General features: G+C 40.0%; 1 protein-coding gene across 1 annotated transcript in view; it reads right to left on the bottom strand.

Moving 5' to 3' along the window:
* Positions 1–12180, bottom strand: part of NAV2 (neuron navigator 2) — an 84457-nt gene extending 72277 nt beyond the window's left edge. Inside the window, 2 exon segments of the mRNA XM_009076552.1 lie at positions 2025–2147; positions 11996–12180. Of these exon segments, the coding sequence (XP_009074800.1) occupies positions 2025–2147; positions 11996–12177 (305 nt within the window). The 5' untranslated portion in view covers positions 12178–12180.
* Positions 12181–24565: the final 12385 nt, after the last annotated feature.

The raw sequence follows: 24565 nt of genomic DNA, 5'->3' as shown, positions 1-24565 counted from the left end.
TTTGGCTTTCCCTGCTGCAGGGGAAAATGTACCTTCTAAGGGTTTGTGCTTTATGCTAGCAGAGCCAATGAATAAAAGCCTCACAACTAAACCTCTACAATTAATAACACAAGAATCTAAACAAGCAAGCAGATTGAAAAAATTCCTCTGATAACCTTTTAATGATTAACCTCATACTCACAGGTTCACAGTCTTTCACACTCATTCTCCCATGCATTCAATTAACATCTGCTTTGATCAAGTTAAATATAAGCTTAATATGTTTTCTACATGTACCAATAAAGCAACTCAGCACTTCTGCTCACTGCCTGCATTCACAGAATGAAGAGAACAAGTAATTACTGCACCATTTTATTCAGCTCTGGTTCCTTGTGCCTATTTTCACCCTGGAAAACTGCAATTCAAACTAAGATTTTTTTGTTTGTTTCTTTAAACTGCACATCATAGTTACCTAGCAAGCAGAGAGGAGCTATTTTTAAATCACTGCCCTCTTGTCAGAAACCTCTCATCTCTTGCATAAGGTGAGTAGGTTTATATTCTACGTAGAATAGACTAAATCAAAACAACACATAATCAATGTCACCAACTCTGGGACTCAGGGTAGTTTTCTTGTGATCCTATATTGCAGCTAAATCACCATACAGAGTGTCTTCATTGTGTCTAAAGTCTGTCCCCTCCATGGGAACTGAAAGGATGATTTTCAAAGCTGAAACAACTGACATAAACTGGGGATTGAATTTCAGTGGGTCACAGTCCCATTCTAGGTGGAATATACTTAAACCACATGAATATTCTTTCTTGTCAAAGATACCTAATTGGTATGGAATGTGTGGTGTTGCCAGGGAAGGAGCTCAGCAAATGAAACATGAAAATAATTTACACAGAAAGAAAAAGTGTTGCAAGCACAGAAAATATTGGATGGGGAAGGACACAATGATGAGGAAAGTATCACAGACTCTCCAGAAGGCTTAGTGTAACTTAAACAATAATATACTTTGTTTTAAACAGATGCTGCAGTTACTGTGGCAATGTTCAGAGGCCACAGCAGCAGAAGAGGATGATGCTTGATTTGTCTCCAGTTGCATCACAAGGTGGTAATGCCTTCACCCACAGAATCAGCAGTGAGTGCTGGTTGGGTTTCAAGTTGCAAATTTCAGAAAGAGAGGAGCTCCTGAAAACTCCAGGCATATTTTACAATTGGCAAGCATATGGTGACTTGTAATTCAAACTGAGCTGGGATTCTCTGAGAGGTTTTAGTTCTCTTGTTTAGATTTACCATCCTGCTCTCTACTAATACCACAAGGACACCAAAGCAGATTTAGTATGGCTTGCTCTGAAAACAAGGCTAGATGCTCCATCACATCGATAACGAAACGAGAAAAAGCTTTTAGCTCAGAAATTGGTTCCAACCTGTACCTCAAAATTCATGTTTTATACTTAGAGGCCTCTCATGGAAGAAAAAGGATATGGATCACTTACTACATCAACAGTAACACTCATCAGGCTTTGGGTTTGGAAGGGAATGAAGCAGCTATATGCTGACATCAGTCAAAGCCACAGTATTTAACCCATTTATCTCAACTCTAACAGAATATATCCATCTCCCTGGGCTCCTTTATGATTGCACTCCCATAAATTATGGATTTTTTCAGTCCCCTAATTCTTGATCACTGGCCTTGACTGTTCACACTGAGTCACTGGTCTTGGATGAATCAGTGGAAATGAGAACAGAATTAGGTCTTTTCTATTTCAAACACTATTAAAATAGAAGCTTTACCTTTTCACTTGTTGCATCCCATCCACAAAAACCCAGATGAGATTTCAGCACAGCAATGAGAAGACATAAAAATCAGCATTTACCCTGACACATCTGTGAACACGTAACAAGCTCTGGAGAAGCTTCGATCCATGTATTCAGTACCTGAATTCCCAGAGCTGTTTAATCTCAAGAGATCCAATGTGTGTTCGATCCAGGGGGAATTAAATGCAGCATTCCATGGAAGGATTTGTGGCTGAGCCCTTACCTGTCAGCATCTCCGAGGCCCAGGGACGTGTTGCGCTGCAGCGTCTCCCGCACCGCAGCCATTCCATCGGGCAGCCGGTTCAGCCTTCGAGTGTAGAGGCCCAGACCACCATCAGTCATGTACCTTAACACAGCAAAACACAACATCATTGTTAGAAAACAGTAACATTTTCACAGAGTACTGTAGCACCTACTTTCTGCATTTTTGAACCATATATTGCCATCTCCTCACTTATATTGCTCAGAATAAGAAGCAAGGAAAACTTCATTAGATCTGAGATTTGTTTTTTTGCCCTATGACACTTTGCAATCTCTTTCCTCACTAAGAATTGAATTTCAGCATAAATGTGACAAAGGAAGAATATGTAGCTTTCATGAAGGATGCTTATATGGAAGTAACCTAGTGTTTGTGAATATTATCATTAATCATAGAATCATAGACTCAACCTGGTTGGAAGATACCTCAAAGATCATCGAGTCCAACCCTACTGTGGTTACTAGACCATGGCATTAAGTGCCACATCCAGTCTCAGCTTGAAAACCTCCAGGGATGGTGAATATGGTTCCTGTTTCCAGCTCACTGTCAGACATGTGACATAGCTCACTGACTCAGGAGCAGATGGGATTGTATCTTCTCAATCCTTTAGCCACTCTCAACAAATCAACAGCAGCTGATGGATTAATATCCAGATACTCAGGACACCTTCCTCTTGCTTAAGAAAGCAGAGTTTTCTCCCTATCAGTGAGACACCCTCATCTACAGCAAGAAAGGAGAGATGCTCCAAACTGCAGCCAGCAATGCCTCTGCTGGTGAGATCTCACTGCAACAGATGTTCTTTACCCAAATCAAATTCGATTACTGCATTTATAAAAATGGGATGGTGAGCAGTCAGGAAGCCTCACCCAATCTGCTACTCAGCATTTCAGTGAGATGTATAAGTCTATATAGGGCCATCCCTGGAGCAACTTGGGAGTCTCTGCAGAGTCTAACAAAGAGGTTGCTAAGCCCATCAAGTGAGACACAAGAGTATTCTCCTTTCAGCAAATCTGTGGGGACCCGATTCTCCAAACTCATAAACAAAGACTGCAAAAAGGATGAGGAGCAGTTGTACTGTAACATGTGGAATTTGCCTTAGGTCTGGCATTCTAACTTGTGTTTGACAGTTTTTAAATATTTTACCATGAAAGAATATTTTTTTCCTTAAGCTATTAAATGAAGGGAAAGAAGAGAAAAGTGGTGCTTAGGACCATGTTGTTATGCAAACATGCAAACAGTATTTTGCGAAAACATCTGATGTACATACACTAATTGGTTTACTGCAGCTACTTGTCTGCACATGAAACATGTTTTTTATGAATATCCATTGTATGCAAACTGGAAAATGCAGCTTGTGGCTTTGTTGTCAGATTTTTGGCATATGATTAGTCCTTTGATAAAAAAAAATCTACTATACTACAGCAGAAATAGATTGTTTTCCATACCTATTACTCAGAATATGTGAAAATACAGATATTACTCTTGAGTTAGCCATGCTGAAATTAATGCCTTTTCACCAGCATCAGCGTATTTCATCTTCTACATGGAAGCTCAGCAAGTTAAAAGATTAGAATAGCATCAAACTGAAAACTAAGAGTCAGATTTTCCTTGGTTTCAAGCACTCATAAATCTTACATAAGTCAATGGAAGCTGGATGCCTTTGGCACCTTTGATAACTAGATCATGACAGTTTTTCTAACCAAGACTATATTAAAAATCACAGACATAAACCATGACTTTTACCCTTCATACCAATAGGACAAGTTCCTTACGTGTCAGAACAACACAAGATAGATTTTTGTATTTTGAAACAGGTTTGTGTAATCACAGTTTGAAAGCTTTATATCTTATTTTTATTTCATGCAACATCCTCTACCTAAGAATGTTTAATGCTGTAAATATGCCAAAACCAATGATGCCTAAAGTCCTGCATGCAACAGTGAGGTGAAAGATGAAGGAAAGGTACTAGAGCTTCTAAAAGCTGTGGAGAAAAACATATTTACAATAAACATACTTTAAAATAAATGAAAAAAAATTTTTTTTTCTAAAGACAATCCTATAATATTCTACTCAGGGAGGAATAAAGCCAAGAAATATTATCCTGCATTTAATTGTAACAGTACTCAATGCCATGTGAATTTATTGTCCTATGACATCCACACAATATGGAACACAAGAACATTAGCCTCTCCTCTACAATGACTCATTGCAGTCCAAAACAATTGTATTAGGCTAATTATTGATTGGGGTAATTTATTTGACTTTTCTTATTCAAAATAAAAAATGAAAAATTTGCAGTAGATGCCTTGCTGCCTTCATGATTCCTAAGAACTCTGCAAGCACATTGAGTGTAAAAACACTTGGGTTTGAAAGTATTTTTTTACCTGCTCCAAAATAAGAAAAAATTTAAGCATATGATCTAGGGAAAAGCATAGTGTCCTGACTCTGACTTTTATACAAATGGGTATATTCTACAAAAAATATACTCTCACAGATGCTTTAAGAGTGGTACAAACAGCCATTGGCTGCCTTTAATGAAGTTGGATATAATAATATTTAATTCATGACTAGTGAGATGCTGCTAATGTTGGTTAAAAGAAGTATCTAATCTTTTCAGGAATTAACATTTAATACTCATGGCTACAGTTTCACTCTTCATCAGCAAGGAAAAAGAATGAGCCAAACTTCTGTCGGTATGAAAAGACTCAGGTTAAACAAGAGCAGCATTATGCACTTCTAACATACAACTGGGACTTAAAACCCACTTTCTAGGTGACACTTTTTTCCTGTAAGAAAGTGGCTCCCTGCCCTGCATTACAGGCATAAAGTAATTTGCTTTGGACATTCTGGACCTTTAAACTCCTCTTTTCTTGAGCCAAATACACCCTTTCTGTGCCTCTGAAATTATGAATGCTGTAACAAGCACTTCCAAGTGTAATATTTTTAGGGTATTTCTGATGCTGAAGTGATTTATTTCCCTTTCCTGAAAGGCATGCTGAGGAAACAGGAACAGGTTATGCCAGGGATCAGTAAAATCCAGTGGTCTGAATCACTTGACTTCTGTCTGCACTCCCTACTTACCCATGGATCCAGCCAGCCAACAGCACACTTACTTTTATGGTCTGACAACTCTACCACTTCATATATATTCATGTCACTCCTTAACGTATGAATATGAATTTTCCGAGTTTGAAAATAGATAGCCAAGGGACAGGCATTCTTTACTGAAGTATTAGGAAAAGAAAGAGCAGCAGGTAAGTCAACAATGTAGGAAAGACTGAGCAAGTCTACCCTGATCTGCTCAGCATCATCCAGTGTCGTAATCCCAAACCCACAAGCAGAAGAACAGCAACCCCAAACTGGAGCTGACTGGCAGCCCAGGTGCTCCTTGCTGCCTCTTAGTGCTTTGGATTCCAGGGTGATTTGGAAATTGCTGCCCAGGTGTGTCCTGGCAGAAGACTTGCCCAGCAACCCAAGTGCTTGAAACTTTCAGAAACAAAAAGCTTGTAGGAATTACTGCCTTTGGATTATTCCATGTATCAACATCTGCTTTGATGTGCAAAAGTGTTCTTTTGGACGCAGCAGTAACACTGTTATCCTTAATGTTTTCCTTTAAATCTCTATTTTCACTAGGATTCATCGGTCTAGTCACTGTAGTCAGTTAAACAAGATCAAGAGGCTTAACAAGCTTTGAGTATCAAAGAAGAACTCTTAACTTTGCCAGTTGCTAAAAACCAACAGCAGAAAATTCTCCACTGCTCTTTGTGAAATACGATAAATGGGATCAAAACAATCCTGTTGTTGCAACTAGGAATATGTCCTAAATCTGACTTTCAAAGCTAGCCTAACAGCAGGATGATGACAACCCCAAATTTTTCAGTTTAGTAGGAACTTGGTCTGCATTTTCCATCGTAACATTGGCCTTGTACTGTATGATCTTTCCCCATGTTTATATGCTCCAAAGTCTTTCCTACCATTCCTCTTGCCTGACCACTCTTCATTAGAATGTCCTCTCCAGAGGACATTAGATGCCTAAATCCTTTCTCAGAATCTATTTCAGTTAAAGCTATAGAAACAAGCTATAAAATAAGTGATCCTTTTTTCAATTAGCCTCAGTTTTGTTCAGAAAAAGAATGACCTGTGACCAAAGAGGAGGGAGTGCTGCTGCTCCAGAGGTTCTCAGCAGGCTCAGCAGAAGCAGAAGAGTAACTCCACAGTGACTTTGGTCTCCCTCATCCCATTCCTTTCCTGCAGACACATTGACACAGTGTGTATGGTTGCATCCCCCTCTACTGGCTAGCCCCAGACCTGGACTCTATTCTGCCCTTTAGAAGTTGTCCTTTCACTCAAATTACAACAATCTGGTTTTATTGATGCAGCAGTTCGAACCCTGAGGAGGTGTTTATTACAGAAAAAAGCCCAGAGTAGGATAAAGGCAATTAAATGATATTTTGGTAGTTGGTAACAATAGGATAGTATATAGAAATAAGTGAAAAATACAACACACTACAACTTCTGATTTTATTGATTAGCACTACATACTACCTAAACTGACTTTTTAAAAAACCATTATACTGAATCAAAAGTTTGATTCTAGCTGTTCTTTAAGGTTATAACTTGTAGGCCTATGTTGTCTTCCTATGCTGAATCACACACTGCAAGGAAAGTTCTATCAGGGCATGTTATCTGAGATATCAGTTGTGATAAACAATAAAACACTATCTTACTGATGAAGGTGACACATGAACTATTCCTGAACTGAGTGCAATATTTAAGAATATTTAAAACAATATGCAACATGAATAATATTGAAAATGCTAATGTAATATCCTATCCATGTCTCCAGTAAAGAACTATAAATACAGTTCTTGGAATAAGAATACTATTTTGATTTAAACACTGCCATAATTTTTACTTTTCATTCTTACAGCACCAAGGCATCTATGACTTTAAATCCAAACACACTTTCAACCTGGTTTACTATGAAGTCACAAGTCAAGGTTTCCTTATACTGTTTTATAAAAGTCAAACTTTTGAGTTTGCTTGCTCAACCCCTTCATTATTTGTGTTCATTAACTACTTACCATATACAGATACTTTTCTGCAATGCTGAAAAGATCAAAATGTAAAAGAAGCCAGCCTTAACAAGACAGAAGACAGTTCAAATAAACACTCTGCTCAAACACAGAAAAAAATATAAAATAAACCCCCGAATGAGGCTCAGTCACATTGAAGTGTTAGAGCCATATCAGGAATGCAGTTTTACCCATTCACTGTGTTTAGGTGAAATCTCATCACTAAAATCACATCATTTAAAGAACAATGTCCAGTAAATAACCAATCCACTGTAACCCAAGGTGCACAAAAAATACATCATAATAACCATGGCAAGAAATAGGTCAGAAAAGGCTACAGATAGAGCATTGAATCAGTGCACAGGGCACACAGGTTCCCATTCCCCCCCAATTAGCTCAGCCACTCCTGATTTTTAGCTAGCCACGTTACCTGGAGCAGCAGCCACTCCTGTTGCAGACAGCTTAGAAGGAAAGGGTTTCTCTTACCTACTGTTACCAACAACAAATTCTCATTAGCAGCAACTGCATAATGTTCCTTCTCTTTCTGTAAAAGCTCAGCCCAAGTGAAGGTCTATTATGCCATGTACGACCCTGACATCTCAAAAAAGATGTATCACTGTCTGATAAATAGCACAAACCCAAGCAACTGAGCTGCAAGCATCCTACCAATATCAATTACACTTCAACACTCAATGAAATCAGTCCTCAATTTCAGCTCTTCTTCCCTCTTAATAGATATAACTCCTAAAATTAAGCCTACATCAGGAACTCTATTTCAGTTTTTGGCCAGGACTTCTGTGTGGGTTTGATAGACCTGAGCAGCAGGGGCAAAGGCTGATTCCCCAGTCCAGAGTGGCCTCTTCTCCCTTTTAGCATCCTTCATCCATGTTCCAAATTCACCTGCCTGCAGTGCACGTAGAGAGATCTCCAGGGAGCATAAAGCTTTGCATAAACAAGGAATCATAATCCCATGAGCAGTGTGCACACAAACACATTAAGAAGTTGTGGAAGTAGAGATCTGGAATGAGAATGTATCAGCCTCAAACCATCAAATAAATGAGGAGGTTAATAAAATGGTAAAAAGTCTTCCCTGACCAAGAGCCACTGCACCCACAGGAGGTCACAGCACGGAGAATTTTAGCATAGGGCCCCTGAACATATGCAGGCTGAGCCCTTCTGTCCTCATCTCATAGCTGAGGGAGCAGTTTGGTGCTAGGCTGGTCAAGTAAGGTACAAGAGAGTCACTAGGTAAAATGTCTTAATGAGATATGCTCCAAGGAGTGAGCAGGGCTTGCCCCAAAGCCCAGCCTGGCTTGGATCCGTGGTCCAGATATGTGGCTGCTCACATCTGTCCTGCCTCAAAGTTCAGGCTCTTAGACAACTGAGCTGTCAAATCATCACATCTACATTTTCTTGGAATGTAGTTGGAACAGCCATGCTGCTAGAAAAAAAAAAGGTTTTGACAAAGGTGTGTTTGCAGACCCAAATCCATTTCCTGAGAAAACTTGTGACCAGCACTAATTGGCATATCCATGCTGTTAATTCTGCATAGGAAGCTGCACGCTAAGGAATGAAAACAGGGACAGAGGATTAATTAAATTAAAAGAAAATAATTCGAAAAGGCTTCTTTGACCAACAGCTCTGTTGCTGCATTCCAATGATAGATAAAAAGGAAATTAATTCTACATCTCATTAGGGAGAACTGGGGTGGGGGAGACAAAAAAAGGCTGGAATCTGTGTGTTAGTTTGAAGTGGACAAAACGTTCCGAACAAACCCAAAAAAGCCACAAGAATTAACTTCTCCAACAGGGACAATCTTTGGGGTGGAGGGGTGACACTTGTGGCTCTGAGGTGCCACTTTCTGATGAGGTTCTGAGCCTCGAGCTCAGGTATCCGCCAAAGGGAGAGGGTTGCAGAGTCACTCCACACCTCACACAAATCCTAGTCCTGCTGCTTCGTCACAGGGTTATGTTTTAGCTCCTGCAGTAAGGCAACTTCTTACCTGGGATCCAACCCCTGGAGATTTTCTTAGCTTAAGGTCTCTTTTCTGCCCGTTTGGCAAAGATGCTCCCCCAACCCTAAGAAAGCAATCCTGGTGTCTGCCAGAGCTCTGCTTGAGCAGCCTCATTAAAAGAGGCCAAACGAAACTTCCCATGACCCAGTACATTTCAGAGAAAGCATCAGGATCACAGGGCTAAAATAGTTTATCTTGGCTATTGGATTTATTTTGGCTGTAACAAATATTTTGGCTTCCTTCCCTATCAGTTTGCCAATGAAAACACCGATCCAAGGTTTTCAGACTGCAGGATTGTAGCAATTCTGAAAAATGACAAAGTGAAACACATACCAGCTAATAAAGAGCTATTCATGCTCTAAATACCCTCTTGTGCTGTTCTCCACAAACTGTAACTCAGCTTCTGGAAATATTGAGCCTGTTTGCCCTAACATTGATCTTGGTGATTTGTTCTGCAGCAAGTCACACGGATGCTTTCCTTACAGGCAACCTCTCTAATTCCTGAGTGGTTTATTATTCTTCTCCCACAAAAACACAATGCCATCTATTTTTTAACTATCTGGATCAAACTGACAGTGGGGAAGATAACTTATGAAACAGGCTATCAAATATGTGTTCACATTGGAGATGGTAACCCAGTGTCATGTGCCAGTGAGACTCATCATTTTTTTCTCTCTCCATTAATATTGGGATTATATCCACACTGTTACTGCAATTCAACACTGCAATACTCCCTTCTTGAGGAATCTGCACATGTGATTACTCTCCACAGACTGTGTAATCCCAACGTTGTGGGGCTGATTCCAGCAATGCTCCCCCCAAATGTCCATCAGTACAGCAAGGAGAGGACCCCAAACTGCCCACAACCTGGAAAAGGAGCTGGATCTTTCCAACAATGGATTGACCTACCATACCAATTCTGCCCTTGGAACTTAGTCAATGACTCCAACAGTGCTATATAAATCAATAAATCAACCCATATTATTCAGTAAAACAGGCTTTTGCAGCTAAAGGCAAAAGATGTGGAAAAGAAGAAAGATATTTGTACACATTGTTGTCCTAAGAACTTTAAATTGAGACTTCATTTATCAATTCTGTGGCTAGTTATATGAGTAAAAAGTGAAAGTTATCTCCCTCCTTTAAAAATTAGTGGGAAAAAAAAAGGAGTCAGATACTCAGTTGAAGATTTCCTAACACTCAATGCTAGGAGTGAGGTGGGGTGGAGTATATGACTCTTCTGCTAGATTCACCATTCTTGGTATGTAACCTGCTTTGGTGACAGAGGTACTAACTGGCAAAACCATTTTATTACTCTATTAGTCCCTTAGACCCAGAACCTGAGGCCACTCTTGTACTTCCAGACTATGGAGACTCCCAGTTTTTACCTTGCAGGATGACAAGATAGAGACAGAAAAGGAAATGATACACAGAGATGAGTGAAAGCACAGATTTCTCTGGCAGTATAATTCATAAATTCAACAGTTTTCTAATCCTTTCCTTTTCCAAAACCTGGAATCTGAGATTTATACACTAAGTAAAGATCTGCAAAGACTAAGGCTCCTCTGGGATATAAGCAGCAGTTCTGAACCGAAATAGTTCTGCCAGGGATACTTGTCAACTCCTACTCAAGGTGTTTTATAGAAACCATAGTGTTACTCAGATTTTTTTTCCCTCACTGCCAGAACAAAATTACAGCCACAAGTTTGACTAAAATTCATAGTCCACGGGAAAAGCAATAACTGTTGCTACAATAAACATTATAAAATGCAGGTGCAAGTTAATTTATTTGAGGAAAACACAAGGTGCTTTAGTGACATGATGCATTATTAACACAGCAGCAGCTACTGGTGCTTTATCTGAAACAGAATTTTATACTGGGTTTTGGATCAGCTTCTTTACTATATGCTTCCCTAATGAATAATTAAAAATAAAGTGTCCAACTTTTCAAAAAGAGCAGTTTGAAAATATCCAAATATTCACAACAGACAGAATTACTGGAGGTTTCCTGATGATACAACTGAACTGGTTAAGTTAGTAAGTCAGCAGCAGTTGGATCCCAGCTTTCCTTTTCAATAAGAGACACTAAATCTTCCAAATAAGCCAGTGCCACAAGAAATATCACTAATAAAAAAGTTACAAACAAGCAGAGGATGTAAGATGGACAGACAGGGAAAAGGTTGCCACAATAAAATAAACATGTCATTCACATCTCAAAGATCAGTTTTAACATCAATCCAATGCTGATGTACTTGAGCTAAGATAAAATGGATGTACTTTATAGTAGGAACTGAAAATGGATATACTGAGTTGAATACTGACTTTGGAACAAAGAACAAATGCTTTTTCCATTCAAGGCAGAGATAAAATGTTGATGCAGAACCTTGTTAATAAGTGTCTGTCACTTTGCATTTCTGCACACTAACTTGCTCTTGAAACTTTATTTAGCGTGTACAACTATTTTATCTAAGAGATGCAAACCCATTTCCTTCCAGTGAACTGTCCCACAGAGTTTGACAGCAAGAGTTCAGTGAAGTACAAAAACTGCTTCACTCTCTCCATCTTGTGGGCATAAATGAATGTTGCAGCATATGTTTGACCACAATCCTTGACTCAGGAAAACATTTACTTACGTGAAGAATATGTTCATATATAGCAATATTTTCTTAATATGCACTTCAAATTCAAATCATGTGCTTAAATCCCTCTGCCTAATGAACTGTGACAATGAGCTGTCTCTCCAAAAGCATCTTAAAACTAGTCGGATATCTTTGATGTTGGCTTTGCTTTCTTCCTCCAAATAACCCCAGAAATACAAGCATGAAACCCAACGGAAGAATCACACTCACCCACTCGTGATGTCATCAGCTCTGATATTCTTGCCCAGCACATCCCCATCGCTCATATAGCCCGTGGCATCCATGGTGATGCCTTCCAGGTCCATTTCATCACTTCCCTTGTCCGAGATGTCCACGTGGCAGACGCTGCTGCCGCGGGATGCCAGCTGCCTGCGCAGGGGAGCCGAGTACATGTACCGTCCTGCCTCGGTGTTGATGAAGCGACTGGCATTCCCTCGGGGAGGATAACCATTCCCCATGGATGGAGCATCGCCTGCCTGCAGGCGAGGGCTGGACTGCCCCAGTCTCCAGGATAATGGGGTCGGTCGTCCCGTCAAGCTGAGGATGCTGCGCCCACTGATCTCAGTCGTGACGTTGGTGTCAAACGTAGTTTCCAACGTGCTGAAGAGAAGATATGCACTGGGTTAAATGTGGCTGCGACAGGGAATGCTGTGAGGTTTCAGGTGGCTGCAGGACCCTATGGCTTAAGTGCTCACCAAGTTGCAGGTTGTAACAGCACAAACAGAATTTTCCTGCTACAACACTCTGAGAGAGTCAGGTCCATGCCTCCACGCTCCTAAATAATGATAGTCTTTACCCAGGTCACCAGGTGCTTAACATGGATGTGAGAAGACTTAAGGAGGAACATTTTAATGGATTATCCACAGTATCAAAGCATAACTTTTTCATCTTCACACATCTATAACTTCATTATACCATGGTTTTGCCACTCTAGGCAAGGGAGTGGGATCCTAAGCTGACTAAGGAAAACCAGCTGAGGTACTAATTTTCAGATACATTTTCATTTCTGTGCCTGCATTCATTAAAGTCCTCATACTCTGGAGACATATCTGACACCAAGATGGAAGCTACTTCTACACTGAGGAGAGGATTAAATGAAAAAATGTAAGAAAGACAAAAAAAATTTCTTCCTCAAAATACATTTTGCATATCAATAAACCAATCAATGAACTATGAATTGCTTTGAAGATGCTCAAACAGCACTGCACCATTTGCAACATAACGTTACCTATACACTGCAAAAACCTACGTATGCTCTGGTTAGAGTAATTAAATTGTAATGAGCTGTTGCATTAATTGAAATTTGCAAAGAGAAATAGCATTGGGAGCTCATCTTTCCAAGCTCTGCCTCAGTTTTAGATACAAAGGCAAAAACCAAAGTGTTCCCCCAATGAACTCATTTAGGGCTGAAGCCTGTAAGGCAGTAGGACCCTGACCTCAACAGGGGCCAAACAGTTTATTCTCCCAAACCTCCTGTTTAACACTGAAAAGACCTAAGTCCCAGAATGTTTAAATGTAATAGCAGCCTTTGTTTATTTACAGCATATTTTAAATATTGCTGAAGATTTCCAAATGCTGCTTTACAAAGAAACAGCCATTATATACATGGATGCCTAACAATATTAGAAAAATTTGTTTGTCCAAAGATTGGCCAGGAATCCAAGTTATGCACTTGACAAAATGGGTCAAGCACAGTTCATCTGCTTATTTAAACAAAATATTACATATAGGTGGAGAGGGGTGCAATGCATTGAAGTCACTCAACAGTAAGATGAAGAAACATTTGAAACTGTAACTTATTAAAACACATTTAACAAAACTGATCATTCTCCACCTTTGATTCAATACACAACCTGTCCCATCTCAACAAGCAGTGAACATTATTCAGGATCTGTGCATTAAAACAAAAAGTACAAGATCAGTATATTCCACTGTCAGTGTGAATCATTTTTCAAGGATGCAACCCAGCCAGGTCTAAGAGATGTAAAGGGCACAATGATTTCTATTTTCTTATAAACACAGTCCTGCCATTACCTGTGAGTGACCTGGGTTCCACGTAAACTGGACATGGTTTCCTCCAAGTTCTGTCGAAGATCAGCAATGTTTTTCACAGTTCGTAACCGCCGAGTCTCTGGATCCTCTCCTACAGGGAAAACAAGCCATGAGAAAGGATAAGGCAGGAAACAGCACAAAACTGAGCTGTTACCTATGCCTGAATCTGACTCAAACACCTGTTTTACTGACTTTCTAATCACTCTCCCTGATTAGATTCCATCCCTCTGCAGGCACCTGCCATTGGCACATTGTGACTGAGATGAGCTCTGTGTGGTGAACTCCATCACACACACTGCTTTTTGTACTGTCATTTCCCCATATGACCCAGTTTAAATTTTGGTTAACTTTCCACCTCATTAGGATATACACTCCATCAATACCACCCTTTCCATCTCATATATTGACACAATTAACATTAACTCGACACAGCCAATTTCTTCAATGCTGTATTTTCACTAGAACTTCTTTTTTCCTATTTCACATACATCTCATCCTACAATAACAGCTTTCTAGTTAACTAAACCATTCTGACTAGGTGCTCCATACTGAGTGATGTTTTCAGGTAAAATAGCAAAACTTTTTGCTTGCCAACATCTCAAGATAAGTCACTGTTACTTACATGTCACTACATGACACGAAGTTGGGGGATGACTTAGGTTCTGTGACATTTAGAAATCCTGTTCTTTAAATACTCTGTTTTAAAACAAATTTATGTCCTGGTCTTTAAAAATAGAGTTTATGTGCATAAAAAAATCCTCCTACTGCCTCAACATAATTTCTTTTTCTAAAATTAATAATTTAATTAGTGTCTCAGCATAATTTATTTACATGCTCTCAGCTGTCAATTAAGAAATGCTTTGGTTGCTACCACAGCTGTGCTTTATAGAGTTAAACCTTCTACAGACATTGAAGAGAAGTGAATTTCTAGTAGTACCAGTGTATTCTTTGTAAGTTGAAAGCTGGAACAGAAAACCTCCAAAAACCTGTCACAAAGCTGCTGTTGGGCACGGAAGGAAACGATTTAACTCGAAAGGGTTTACAACTCATGACTAAAGAAAACACTACAGTAAATGTAAAACTTTTTACATTTTGTAATCATTCTTAAGCTGCCAAGATCCTGGGCATCCATGTGATTGCCAGTTTAGATGGATTTCTATCCATTACACACATCAGAAGTGTTAAGGACCAGACCAGATAAATAGTTCTTGGACCTTCCAGCCATTTTTGATTGAAATTTCAGGTTTCCATAAGGTGCCAGGCTGGTGGCACAGAAATACACAGTCTCACCCTGCTGCCTACAACGCAGCATCAGCACAAACTACTCACCAAAGTGCTTAGTGTCCATGTTAGCATGTTTTTCTTTTTAGATCAGTCTTTACTCCCTGGGAAATCATCTCCCCAGGATACAATTCACTTAAGCCAAAGGGTCAAACAATTATGGTCTGGCTGTACTCAAAACATCCACCTAACAAGACTAATGCCTTTAGCCAATGGGTCTCTGGGACAGAAAACATTTTCTATACTTACGGATCTACAAATTTTTGCAGTAAAGAACATAAAATATTTACAGGCCTTTAGCTTAACAAAGGTCACAGTGCTCTTTTACAGATCATTTCTCTCATAGATAAGAAGGCAAACAGTAGATAACTTCTTAGGAGAGCACACAAGAGACAAACTAAATAATTTTCTATTGAGATCACTCTTACACCTAACTGATGCAAAATTTTCATTTAAATGCTTAAATTATAAGTATACTTAAAAGACATACAGTGGATAGTGCCACTAGAAGTAAACTAGGAAACCAGTTAGCTCTTCATAAGCAGGTAGTATCCTTAAATGATTCCTCTTCCATTTTTCCCTACCTGTGCTCTACAGTTTATACGTGCAGGGAGAGAAAAAAATCTGTCCCTTATTTCTTCTAATTCATTTGGATGGAGGAACTATTTTGTTTTGTCTGCTGTTTCCCCAAGACCCCACTATGGATGCTGCTGTCAGGGTCTGGCTGTGCACAGCTGGGGTTTGCATCTCCACTGGCTGAGGTTGTCAGTTGTCTTCTGCTTTTGGATCCCAAAACTTACATACTCTATTTGAGTAACGGTTTGTATTTACGTAATAATTGTCATTAAACACCTTCTGTGATCTATAAACATTTCTCAGTTTACAGGCTGAAATACACCCAGGCTAGGCAGTATGTTGATTAAGAGGTAATACTGAAAACATTTAGGCAGTTGGACACTGAGTTTCTCACCTTGAACTCTCATATTTAAATATGAACTGAAAAACATTCTCAAGGATTTTTTCTCACCAGTGACTCTCACCTTTGCCATCAGCACACAGGTGCCAGAGCATGTAATGCTGTATGAAATTAATATGATTTTGAAACTTTTAGCCACATCATTTTTTCCAAGGAGGGCATTTGGTTTCAAACCCCACATTAAACTGGAGAACATCAAGACTACACAGATGAAAAAGCCTGAGATATTCTACAGATGTGATATGCTGCAACAGCATGCAGTGAGCAAAGCCATAGATATTGCTGAAATCAGAGCAGGAGGAGACTCAGCTGTGACTTTAAAAACACATTTTAGATGAAATTAGGAAAGTCTAGTAGATTTTACTGTAGATCTACACATGAATAGAATTTGGCTGCTAAAAATGGCTTTGTTATATTGATAAGCTGAAAAAGTTTTGCCGATTATCATATACTTTTTACAGTAGCAGAAACTCTAGATAAATATATGAAGTACTTTACAATTCAGATTGCTAGTATTCTGGCTACAATCATTTTCACCTTCAGTAAACTCTAGTGTGATTTTGGTCTCTCCTATTGCTGCAAAGACCATTTCTCAAATGTCTCAGATTCCCCTGAGTGATACTAAGATTCCTCCAAACATATAAATCAACCAAAGCATCAAGAAAATAAACTTAATCTCTTCTGTAGTCTCTGAAACAAAGTTTTAAAAAGTCAACACTAAATATCAAATGCTTGGGAACACTTGGGATCCTTATAATAGCTTAATCCTAAAAAATGCACCATGTCGCCTAGAAAAACATTAACTATGCAGAATTCCTAATGATTTCAAGGAATTGGAGGAGCACACCATTGTGCTGAACTTGAGCATGTAGCATTCAGATTACTGGCACTGCTGAAGAGCTGAAAGAAATATCCTAACTATTAAGAACTAAAGCATTAAGAATAAACCCAACTTGCATCATTCTTATTGAACCAGACCACAGTCAGTAACTGGTCACATCACAAGACATACCTGAGAGGTCTTCCAGAGCAGGCTGGCCAGTTTTGACATAAAGAGCAGAATCCATGCTGACCCCTCCTGTGCTGGCCTCGGCTGTTACATTCCCTTCATTGTCTGTCTGCGATCTGGAAGGCAAAACAAAACAGAGATGTGCAGTCACTCTCCATCAAAAGTACCTCAAGTATAACAACAAGACGATTGCACCTGCCATCAGCCACTCTGTCCCACTCTCCAGAACAGACCAGCAGACTGATTTTACATAATTCATTAGTCCCATGTTGAATTATGTCCTAGAAATGGAAACAAGCACTCAGCTGTGAAAAATAAAAAATTCATAGTCAAAGATAGGCTTCACAGCTCTTCAGACAGGGTCTCGAGACTCTGGGATTTCCAGCTATATTTTAATCATGAATAACATCAGTTGTCGTTGATAATCTGATTATCTCTAATAAAGTCTTCCAAAAACTTTTCACTGAGGAATTTCTTGTGCCCCAGTCACACTGGGGAGCACAGCCTTGGGAATCTTTGCTCTTGATACCCCTCTCGTTACTCTTCGCTGTGTATCCTCTACTGCCATTGTCAAACAGAAGATGCTGGAATAGACAGAGGGTAGTTGTGACCCCATTTGGCTGCTCTTTTGCTCATCTCATTCAGGGTTAATGCACAGAACAGCAGATTTGTTGTCTGGCCTTACCTATACTAAAGAATCTTTTTTTTTTATTTTTTAAATGTCCCATATCTGCTTATAGTGAGGAAGCTCCACCACAGTTAGCCACACTGAAGGCCATGAGTGTATCTCTGTCATAAACTGGTGCTGTTATAGCTTTTGAAGCTATGATGCACAAAACAAAACTGATACATGTTCTTGTACCATATGGAAGAGCAGCACCTGGTCAAGGTGGTGTTTGGATTCTCATCTTATCTGTTAGTCGGGTCGGATACAATTATTCCCCCTCCCACCTATCACAACTTCTCATCCATCTTAGTCTCATGGCCTTCACCATAAGTTCTTGTGTAAATGCATCAATTGTCTACTCTCTTAAAGCAACAAACTTTCACATGATGTAGTATTTACCTTCCTGGTTTCACCCCTCTGAAAGAGTGCCCAAAACAAACCTGTTAAGCATCACATTCAAAGCAGGAGAAGTTCCTGTACCTGTACATGAAGGGAGCGACCGTGGCGGTGTTCGGGTGGCTGTATTGCTGCTGGGGCTGAGGTAGCTGAACACTCACAGTATTGCTCCCTGTGGTGTGTGTGGTCACGGCAGGCCCGTTGACAGCCTGGCTGCTGCTGCTGCTGTTGAGGCCTCCTACGCCTTTTCCCTCGGAAGAAGCCAGGCTGGACGAGGAGCTGGAGTGACGCCCGTCCAGCTGAGACTTCTGGTGCGAGAGCCCCGAGCCGGCTTTGCCGCCACGGCTTCTCTCGCCTTCCTTCGCAGCAACGGGGGCACTTGAGGATTTCCCTGTGGTGTTTTTCATTCCTGGTTTTGGTATTCCACTGTGCGAAGGGGCAGAGGCCTCCTTCTTGGCACTGTTCAGCTTTCCTCCTTTCGGGATAAAGCTTGCGATCTTGGAGGACTTTTTTGGCATCTCGGTGGTCGCTAGTGCTGTCTGGTCTTCTTTTGGTTCCTCTTTCAGGTCCAGCTTTTCAGTGATAGATGTTCTCTTTATAACATCTTTACTTTTATCCTTTTCTTTCTCTTTCTGTTTCTCTTTGTCCTTCTCATTGCCCTTTGGAGAACTTTTCTTATTAGTCAGTGCCCGGCTAAAAGTCCTTTGTGCAATTCCCTTGAGTGCAATTTTGGGACTACTGGACATTGATCCCGGGTTGTTCACATTCTGATTCGTGGCATCAATTTCTTCGCTCTCCTCAAAGCTGAGAAGTGTCTCCAGCTTTTCACAACTGTTGTCCCTAGAGCCTGGACACTCCAGCGTTGCCCCTCCTGCTTTGGAGCCTCCTTTGCTATTGAAGAGTTTTAATTTTTCAAGCATGGATTTTTGACCATTGGGAGTTGTTTTGGTGATTTCTGAGGGTGGCTTTGGAGGCTCCACTGCTGGCTGCTTTACGGATAACATGGAAGACGTAGCTGTGTGCTTAGCACTAAGGGACTTGCTGCGCCAAGGTTTAATAGCAGAGCTGGGCTGAGGGATGGCTGATGAGTTATTGCAACTAACAGTACTGCCACAGCTTTGAACTGAGACATTTTCATTCATTCCTGTGGGCTGGGAGGCTGTACTGTCTGCTGGCTCTGGAAAAAACACCAAAAAAACCAACACAAAAACCAACACAGTAGTACCTGATATTATACTTAGTATGAGATATTTTCTGCAATGAAACAATAAGAATTTTACACTAACAAGACACGTATCAGTAATTTCAACGTCAGTATCACTTAAAGAAAATAAAAGCCAGTTTTCTTTTCCTACCCAGCAGAACAGCACTGAGCTCCTACTGTATAATTTACATTTACTTGCTGTTTTAAGAAAAAGAAGAAAAAAAGAGATTCTCTTCCAATTCAAACCAAAATGTGCTTTGCAATGTGTTCTCCCTTATTAAGTCCACAATACTTTTCTATTAGCAAAAACACAGCACTCTTTTCTAACTAAGGGTTCCCTCTGCTTTTGGCAAAAGACTTGCTGTCCAAGTTTGATTCTTAGAAAAACCTCAAACATATTAAAAAAAAATGCAAGAGTAAGGAAAAAAGTAAAACTGAAGTCCTTTCAGTTATTGGGGCTGGGGGTGGTGAGATCTTCATATGAAAAAGGTAGAATAAAACTCCATAGACAAAAATAAAAGCAATTGTGTCCTTTTGCAATGAACCTAAATTAAGTATTTCCACTTATCCTAACCCAGCTGTAAGAGCAACTTGTGGCAGTAACTGCACAGCCCTCCCCCCACGGGGAAAACACATCTTTTATTTAGTTAGTTCCACTTAATGTTGTTTGTTCTTGTTAAGAAATTAGTTCAGAGCTTAAAGAGAGCTTGAAAAATCACACTCACCTACCAGTGACCACTTCTCCTCTGAAGTTTCTCTTTGCAGAGTTCCCTTTCTGGAGATGTAACTCTCTTAATTATCACAAATATGTTTTCTGTTAAACTGCTCATGTTTCCAATTAAGTTTTGTCATCTGTGTCTGTTCGCCTGCCCAGCAGCCTGCTGGGGATTAACGGCTCTTACCTATATTTCCCTGCCCTCTAGCACTAAAGTAAACTGTGTACAGAGCTGCATTTTTTTAATTCAAAAATCAACAGCAGTTGCGAGCGTGCGTCCTCGGCGGCAGCAGCAGCAGCACTGTGAATCCAGCCCTGTAAATCACGAGCTGCAGCAACCACACAGGGACTGTTCTACTTCACTTTCAGCTGCTCAGTGAAGATATGGCTCTGTTAACCTCCCTCCTCTGATCCAAACCAGATCTACTAAAGATTTAAAGCACATCCATCTTCCTGACTTAACACAGAATCGGGTTGCTAAGAGTATTAGAGACTCCTTAATAATAAACTCAGTCATTTCACATGGGTATGGATGAAGTGGGATAGCAGGAACTAATGATACTTTCAAAAATATTGCTGAAGTCAGAAGATTTCCAGGACTCTGTTATTAAGCAGTAACTATTGTACTGGCCAGTTTTGCTAGTCCTTTTGCTTCGGCCAACTACCCACATGGAGCTGGAAGGAAGCAAGAGCTGGATTACAGACACAGAAAGGAATCACACTTCTTTTAAGCTAGTGCCAGCCTGCTGACTTCCAGGGCATTCCTCCAGTTTTACTCTAGTACAGAAGGAAATTCAAGCCACCAAATGTTACAAACAGCAATGTCACCTGGTCCTCTAGTTGCTCTGCTCAAGCCTGCTGAATTCAATCCAGTGGGTTAAGGAGGACTGAAGAAGTGATGGAATAGGAATCATAGAATCATTAAGGTTGGAAAAGACTGAGTCCAACCATTAACCCAGCACTGCCAAGCCCACCACTTAACTGTGCCCCTAAGCACAACATCTACATGTTTTCTGAGCACTTCTACCCTGCAGAAGGAGTCACAGTGACTCCCAACGTGAGTGGCAGCAGTAACCTACCATCACAGCATCCTGACACAGACACGAGAGAGGAAGGAAGGGAATAACTTCTTCACAAGCTGCTAGTGATGCTCCTCCCTCTGCCTTCCAAAGCTGTGCACCACTGCTCTTTCCTCTATGCCCCTCACCGTACACTGCTGCTTTGTTATTATTTTTATTTCCTGAGGTCCTCCTACTCATCACAATCCACTTCCCATTGCCACACCACACCAGGCTCCTTTTGTACTCTCAGAACAAGTGAGCCTTTGTCTCAGCCTCCCTTCCACAGATGTCCAGCAATGTAGTGAAAGCTTCATGAAAATCCCAATTGTGCATAATTTACAGTTAATTTGTATATCATGTTAAAAAATAATTGCCCTTCTCAATATTGAGATATTTCTAAAGAAACTGGAGATTGACAGTTACTTTCAACACTAAGCTCCTAATCCACATGCATTCTGACCTCATCATGCTAAACAAATCTCAGCACAAAGCATACCCATGCCCAGAAATCATCAAGGGCTGCCTGGGACTCCTGAACATGCCTAAGATGGATTTACAACCCAGTCCAGGGAGGAACCTGATGTACTAATCCATATGGGCAGGGAAGTCTTTACTTGCTCAGAAAAACATGACTGGAACAATATAAAGGTGGTAAAATTACTGGTAAGGAATGAAACTACCAAGTAGAAAAGCTGATTGTACACTCGGTTAATAAAACATATGCAGAAACACAAACTCAGCTCAGGGTCTGAGCATGTAGCCAACTGAACAGACTTGGAAAAGCAGAAACCAGAGGCAACTCACAGCAAAACAGGGCTCTGATCAGCCCTAGGTTGTTCTCCGGGAAGTGAATGGAAGGTATTGGTTCATTTGGGACCTCAACTTCATCCTAACAGCCCAGACAAGTGCTCCAGTCCACAGACTTCTGGGGTAAAAGGCATGGCTTGAATCAAGTGTTTTCCAAAACCAAAAGCATTGCTCAAAATTTATTTCCCAACAAAACCCAGAACTGTTCAATTCCTCCTTTTTTATTTAAATGTTTTCAGGAATTAATTATTTAATTATTTTCTTTATTCAGTTTGGTCACTGCCCAAAATACACTTTTTTCAGTTTATTTGTTTATAAACACAAAGTTCGCTTTGTCCTAACTCCCCCACATACACCCTCCTGTTTGGAACTGAATTTTGCTTCTGTTGCCAGTGGCGTAGGATGAGCACAATGTAGCTCCACTTACAGACATGTCAGAGAAATCAGAATTAGGATAACAATACTATGTCTGTGACATTTTTTAAAAATAGAGAATATATCATTAATGCAATTTTCAGTGTCTCTACTTATCATTTTCCACAAAGTGAATTCTGGATGTTATGCACCTGAAATCAATGAAAAATATTTATGAACTCTTAAATATACATGTTAAGTAGCGACACTTTGGGAAAGGAAACATATTTTCTTACACAACTACAGTGGATTTTGATTCATACTTGGGTCCAATACAGTGAAACTGGAAATTCAAAGTCCTGGAGTAATTTGTTATGTTTCACGATGCAAAGGTACTGCAAGAAATAAAATGTTCATCCTAAAACTCTCATGAAAAATTGCCTCAGCTTAAGAAAACTTCAGTATTTAAGACTGTTTCTTTTTTACGAACAAGTCTGTTGGCTTTTTTTTACTCCTCAGAGCAAGCTTGGTAAAGGAAAGGAGTTCTGCTGCCAGAATGCAGCTTCAAATGCTGAGTTTCCTAATGAAGCAGTAACATCAGTTCATGGGGAACACATCAGCATGCAAAGGGGAAAGTTTTATTCAGCATAGCATAGGCCCTTCTTTCATGAAAAGGAGAGCAGGTTTCATGCATTCAATTAATAAGCTTATTATTTCCCATGTGTTCCTTTGTGAGGGAGATATTTTCTTTCTTCAGCAACCTGCATTAACTAAAACTGACTATAAAAGAAATGTTTTCAAACCCAAGCTACAGCCTACAATAAATAATGATCGCTTTCCTCTTTTCACAGTCAAATCTTGGCCCGAAATCTATTTTGTTCCTAGCGTTCCTGTTAAAAAAAAAAAAGATGTTGGTGGTCTAGTTCCAATGCCAATACACACTGTAGCATGGGTAAATCTGATTTCAGCTGCTCCTGCAAAGATTGAACTTCATCTGCAAACCTACCCGTGTGTGAAGGAAAAAAAAGAATCTGAAGGCTTATGATTTAATTCTTCCACTGAAGTCTTTGAGAGCTTATGTTATAATAAGGTCAGGAGAAAATATATGCAATTTCCCATCATTTGTCATGTTCACTCCAAGTAAGTGGACTTTGATTTGCTGTAACTGAAAACTTTCAAAAGCCATCACTATAAGCATGAAAGGCAACACACAGACAAAGGATGTTCTCATAGTTGCTTCTCCTTAGGAGGGTCAAGAACTTAATAGCATTTTTATCCTTTTTCGAATGAAGAAACTGTTATTTTCTTATTTCACAGCTATGGGAAAAATAAGAAGTTCTTATGAAGAGAAATAGCTTTTAGTCCAGACCATAGATTAGATAACAGAGTTAAAAGCAAATCCACAACCAGATTCTAATTTAGGAAGTAAAAGCAGATCTGCTCTATGACATTACAATGTCAGAACTGGAGAAACCACTGCGGCAGTTTCATCATTTCCCATCTAGAGGAATAAATGGTCCACCTTGACCCTTCCCATCTACTCACCAGAAGACTCTCCCTCAAAGCACTACAAATAAAAGTCCTACAGAGAAAAAACTTTTTAGCTGAGCTGTTCTCTTCTTCAGTAATCATTTATCATGCTCAGCAAGCCCTGGAAATGTGGAAACATCTGTGTTTCTGCCAGGAGCCAACTATAAAAAAATCACAATCTTTCCATAATCCCAACCACGAGCAGGTAGAGCAGAACATCCCAACAAGAGCAACCTGGCACACAGTCCTTCCTCAAACAAGCAGCACAGAAGTTTCCATTTCAGTTATAACCCTGATGACCAGAAAGGACTATAGCTGGGTGGAAGGGACTGAGATACTGGCTAGAGGTGGGCACAGCCTCCACCCACAAGATAACTTGAAGCTTTCTGTTCTCCTATTCTGTACAAGAACAGCAACAAAAATGTTTGGTTTTTTTTAAAGCAGAGATTGTCAGATAGGGAAATTCTGTATAACCTGAGAAAAGCCTGGATAGCAAATATTTTGCTGTGCTGAGGACAAAAGCTTAGAATCATAGTACCACTGAATGGAAGGGACCTTAAAGAACATCTCATTCCGATTCCCTTCCCATGGGCAGGGACATCTTCCACCATAGCAGGTTGCTCAGGACCCTTTCAAACAGAGCAGAATTGGTTCTTTCAACTTCTACCCACTGGCTTTCCCTTCAAGGGTGATTGAATTAACACAAGTTAAAAATTACCTTTACTCCA

Source organism: Acanthisitta chloris, unplaced genomic scaffold (genome assembly GCF_000695815.1).
Source record: "Acanthisitta chloris isolate BGI_N310 unplaced genomic scaffold, ASM69581v1 scaffold4506, whole genome shotgun sequence".
Classification (NCBI taxonomy): Eukaryota; Metazoa; Chordata; class Aves; order Passeriformes; family Acanthisittidae; genus Acanthisitta; species Acanthisitta chloris.
This window is presented reverse-complemented; position numbering and strand designations above follow the sequence as displayed.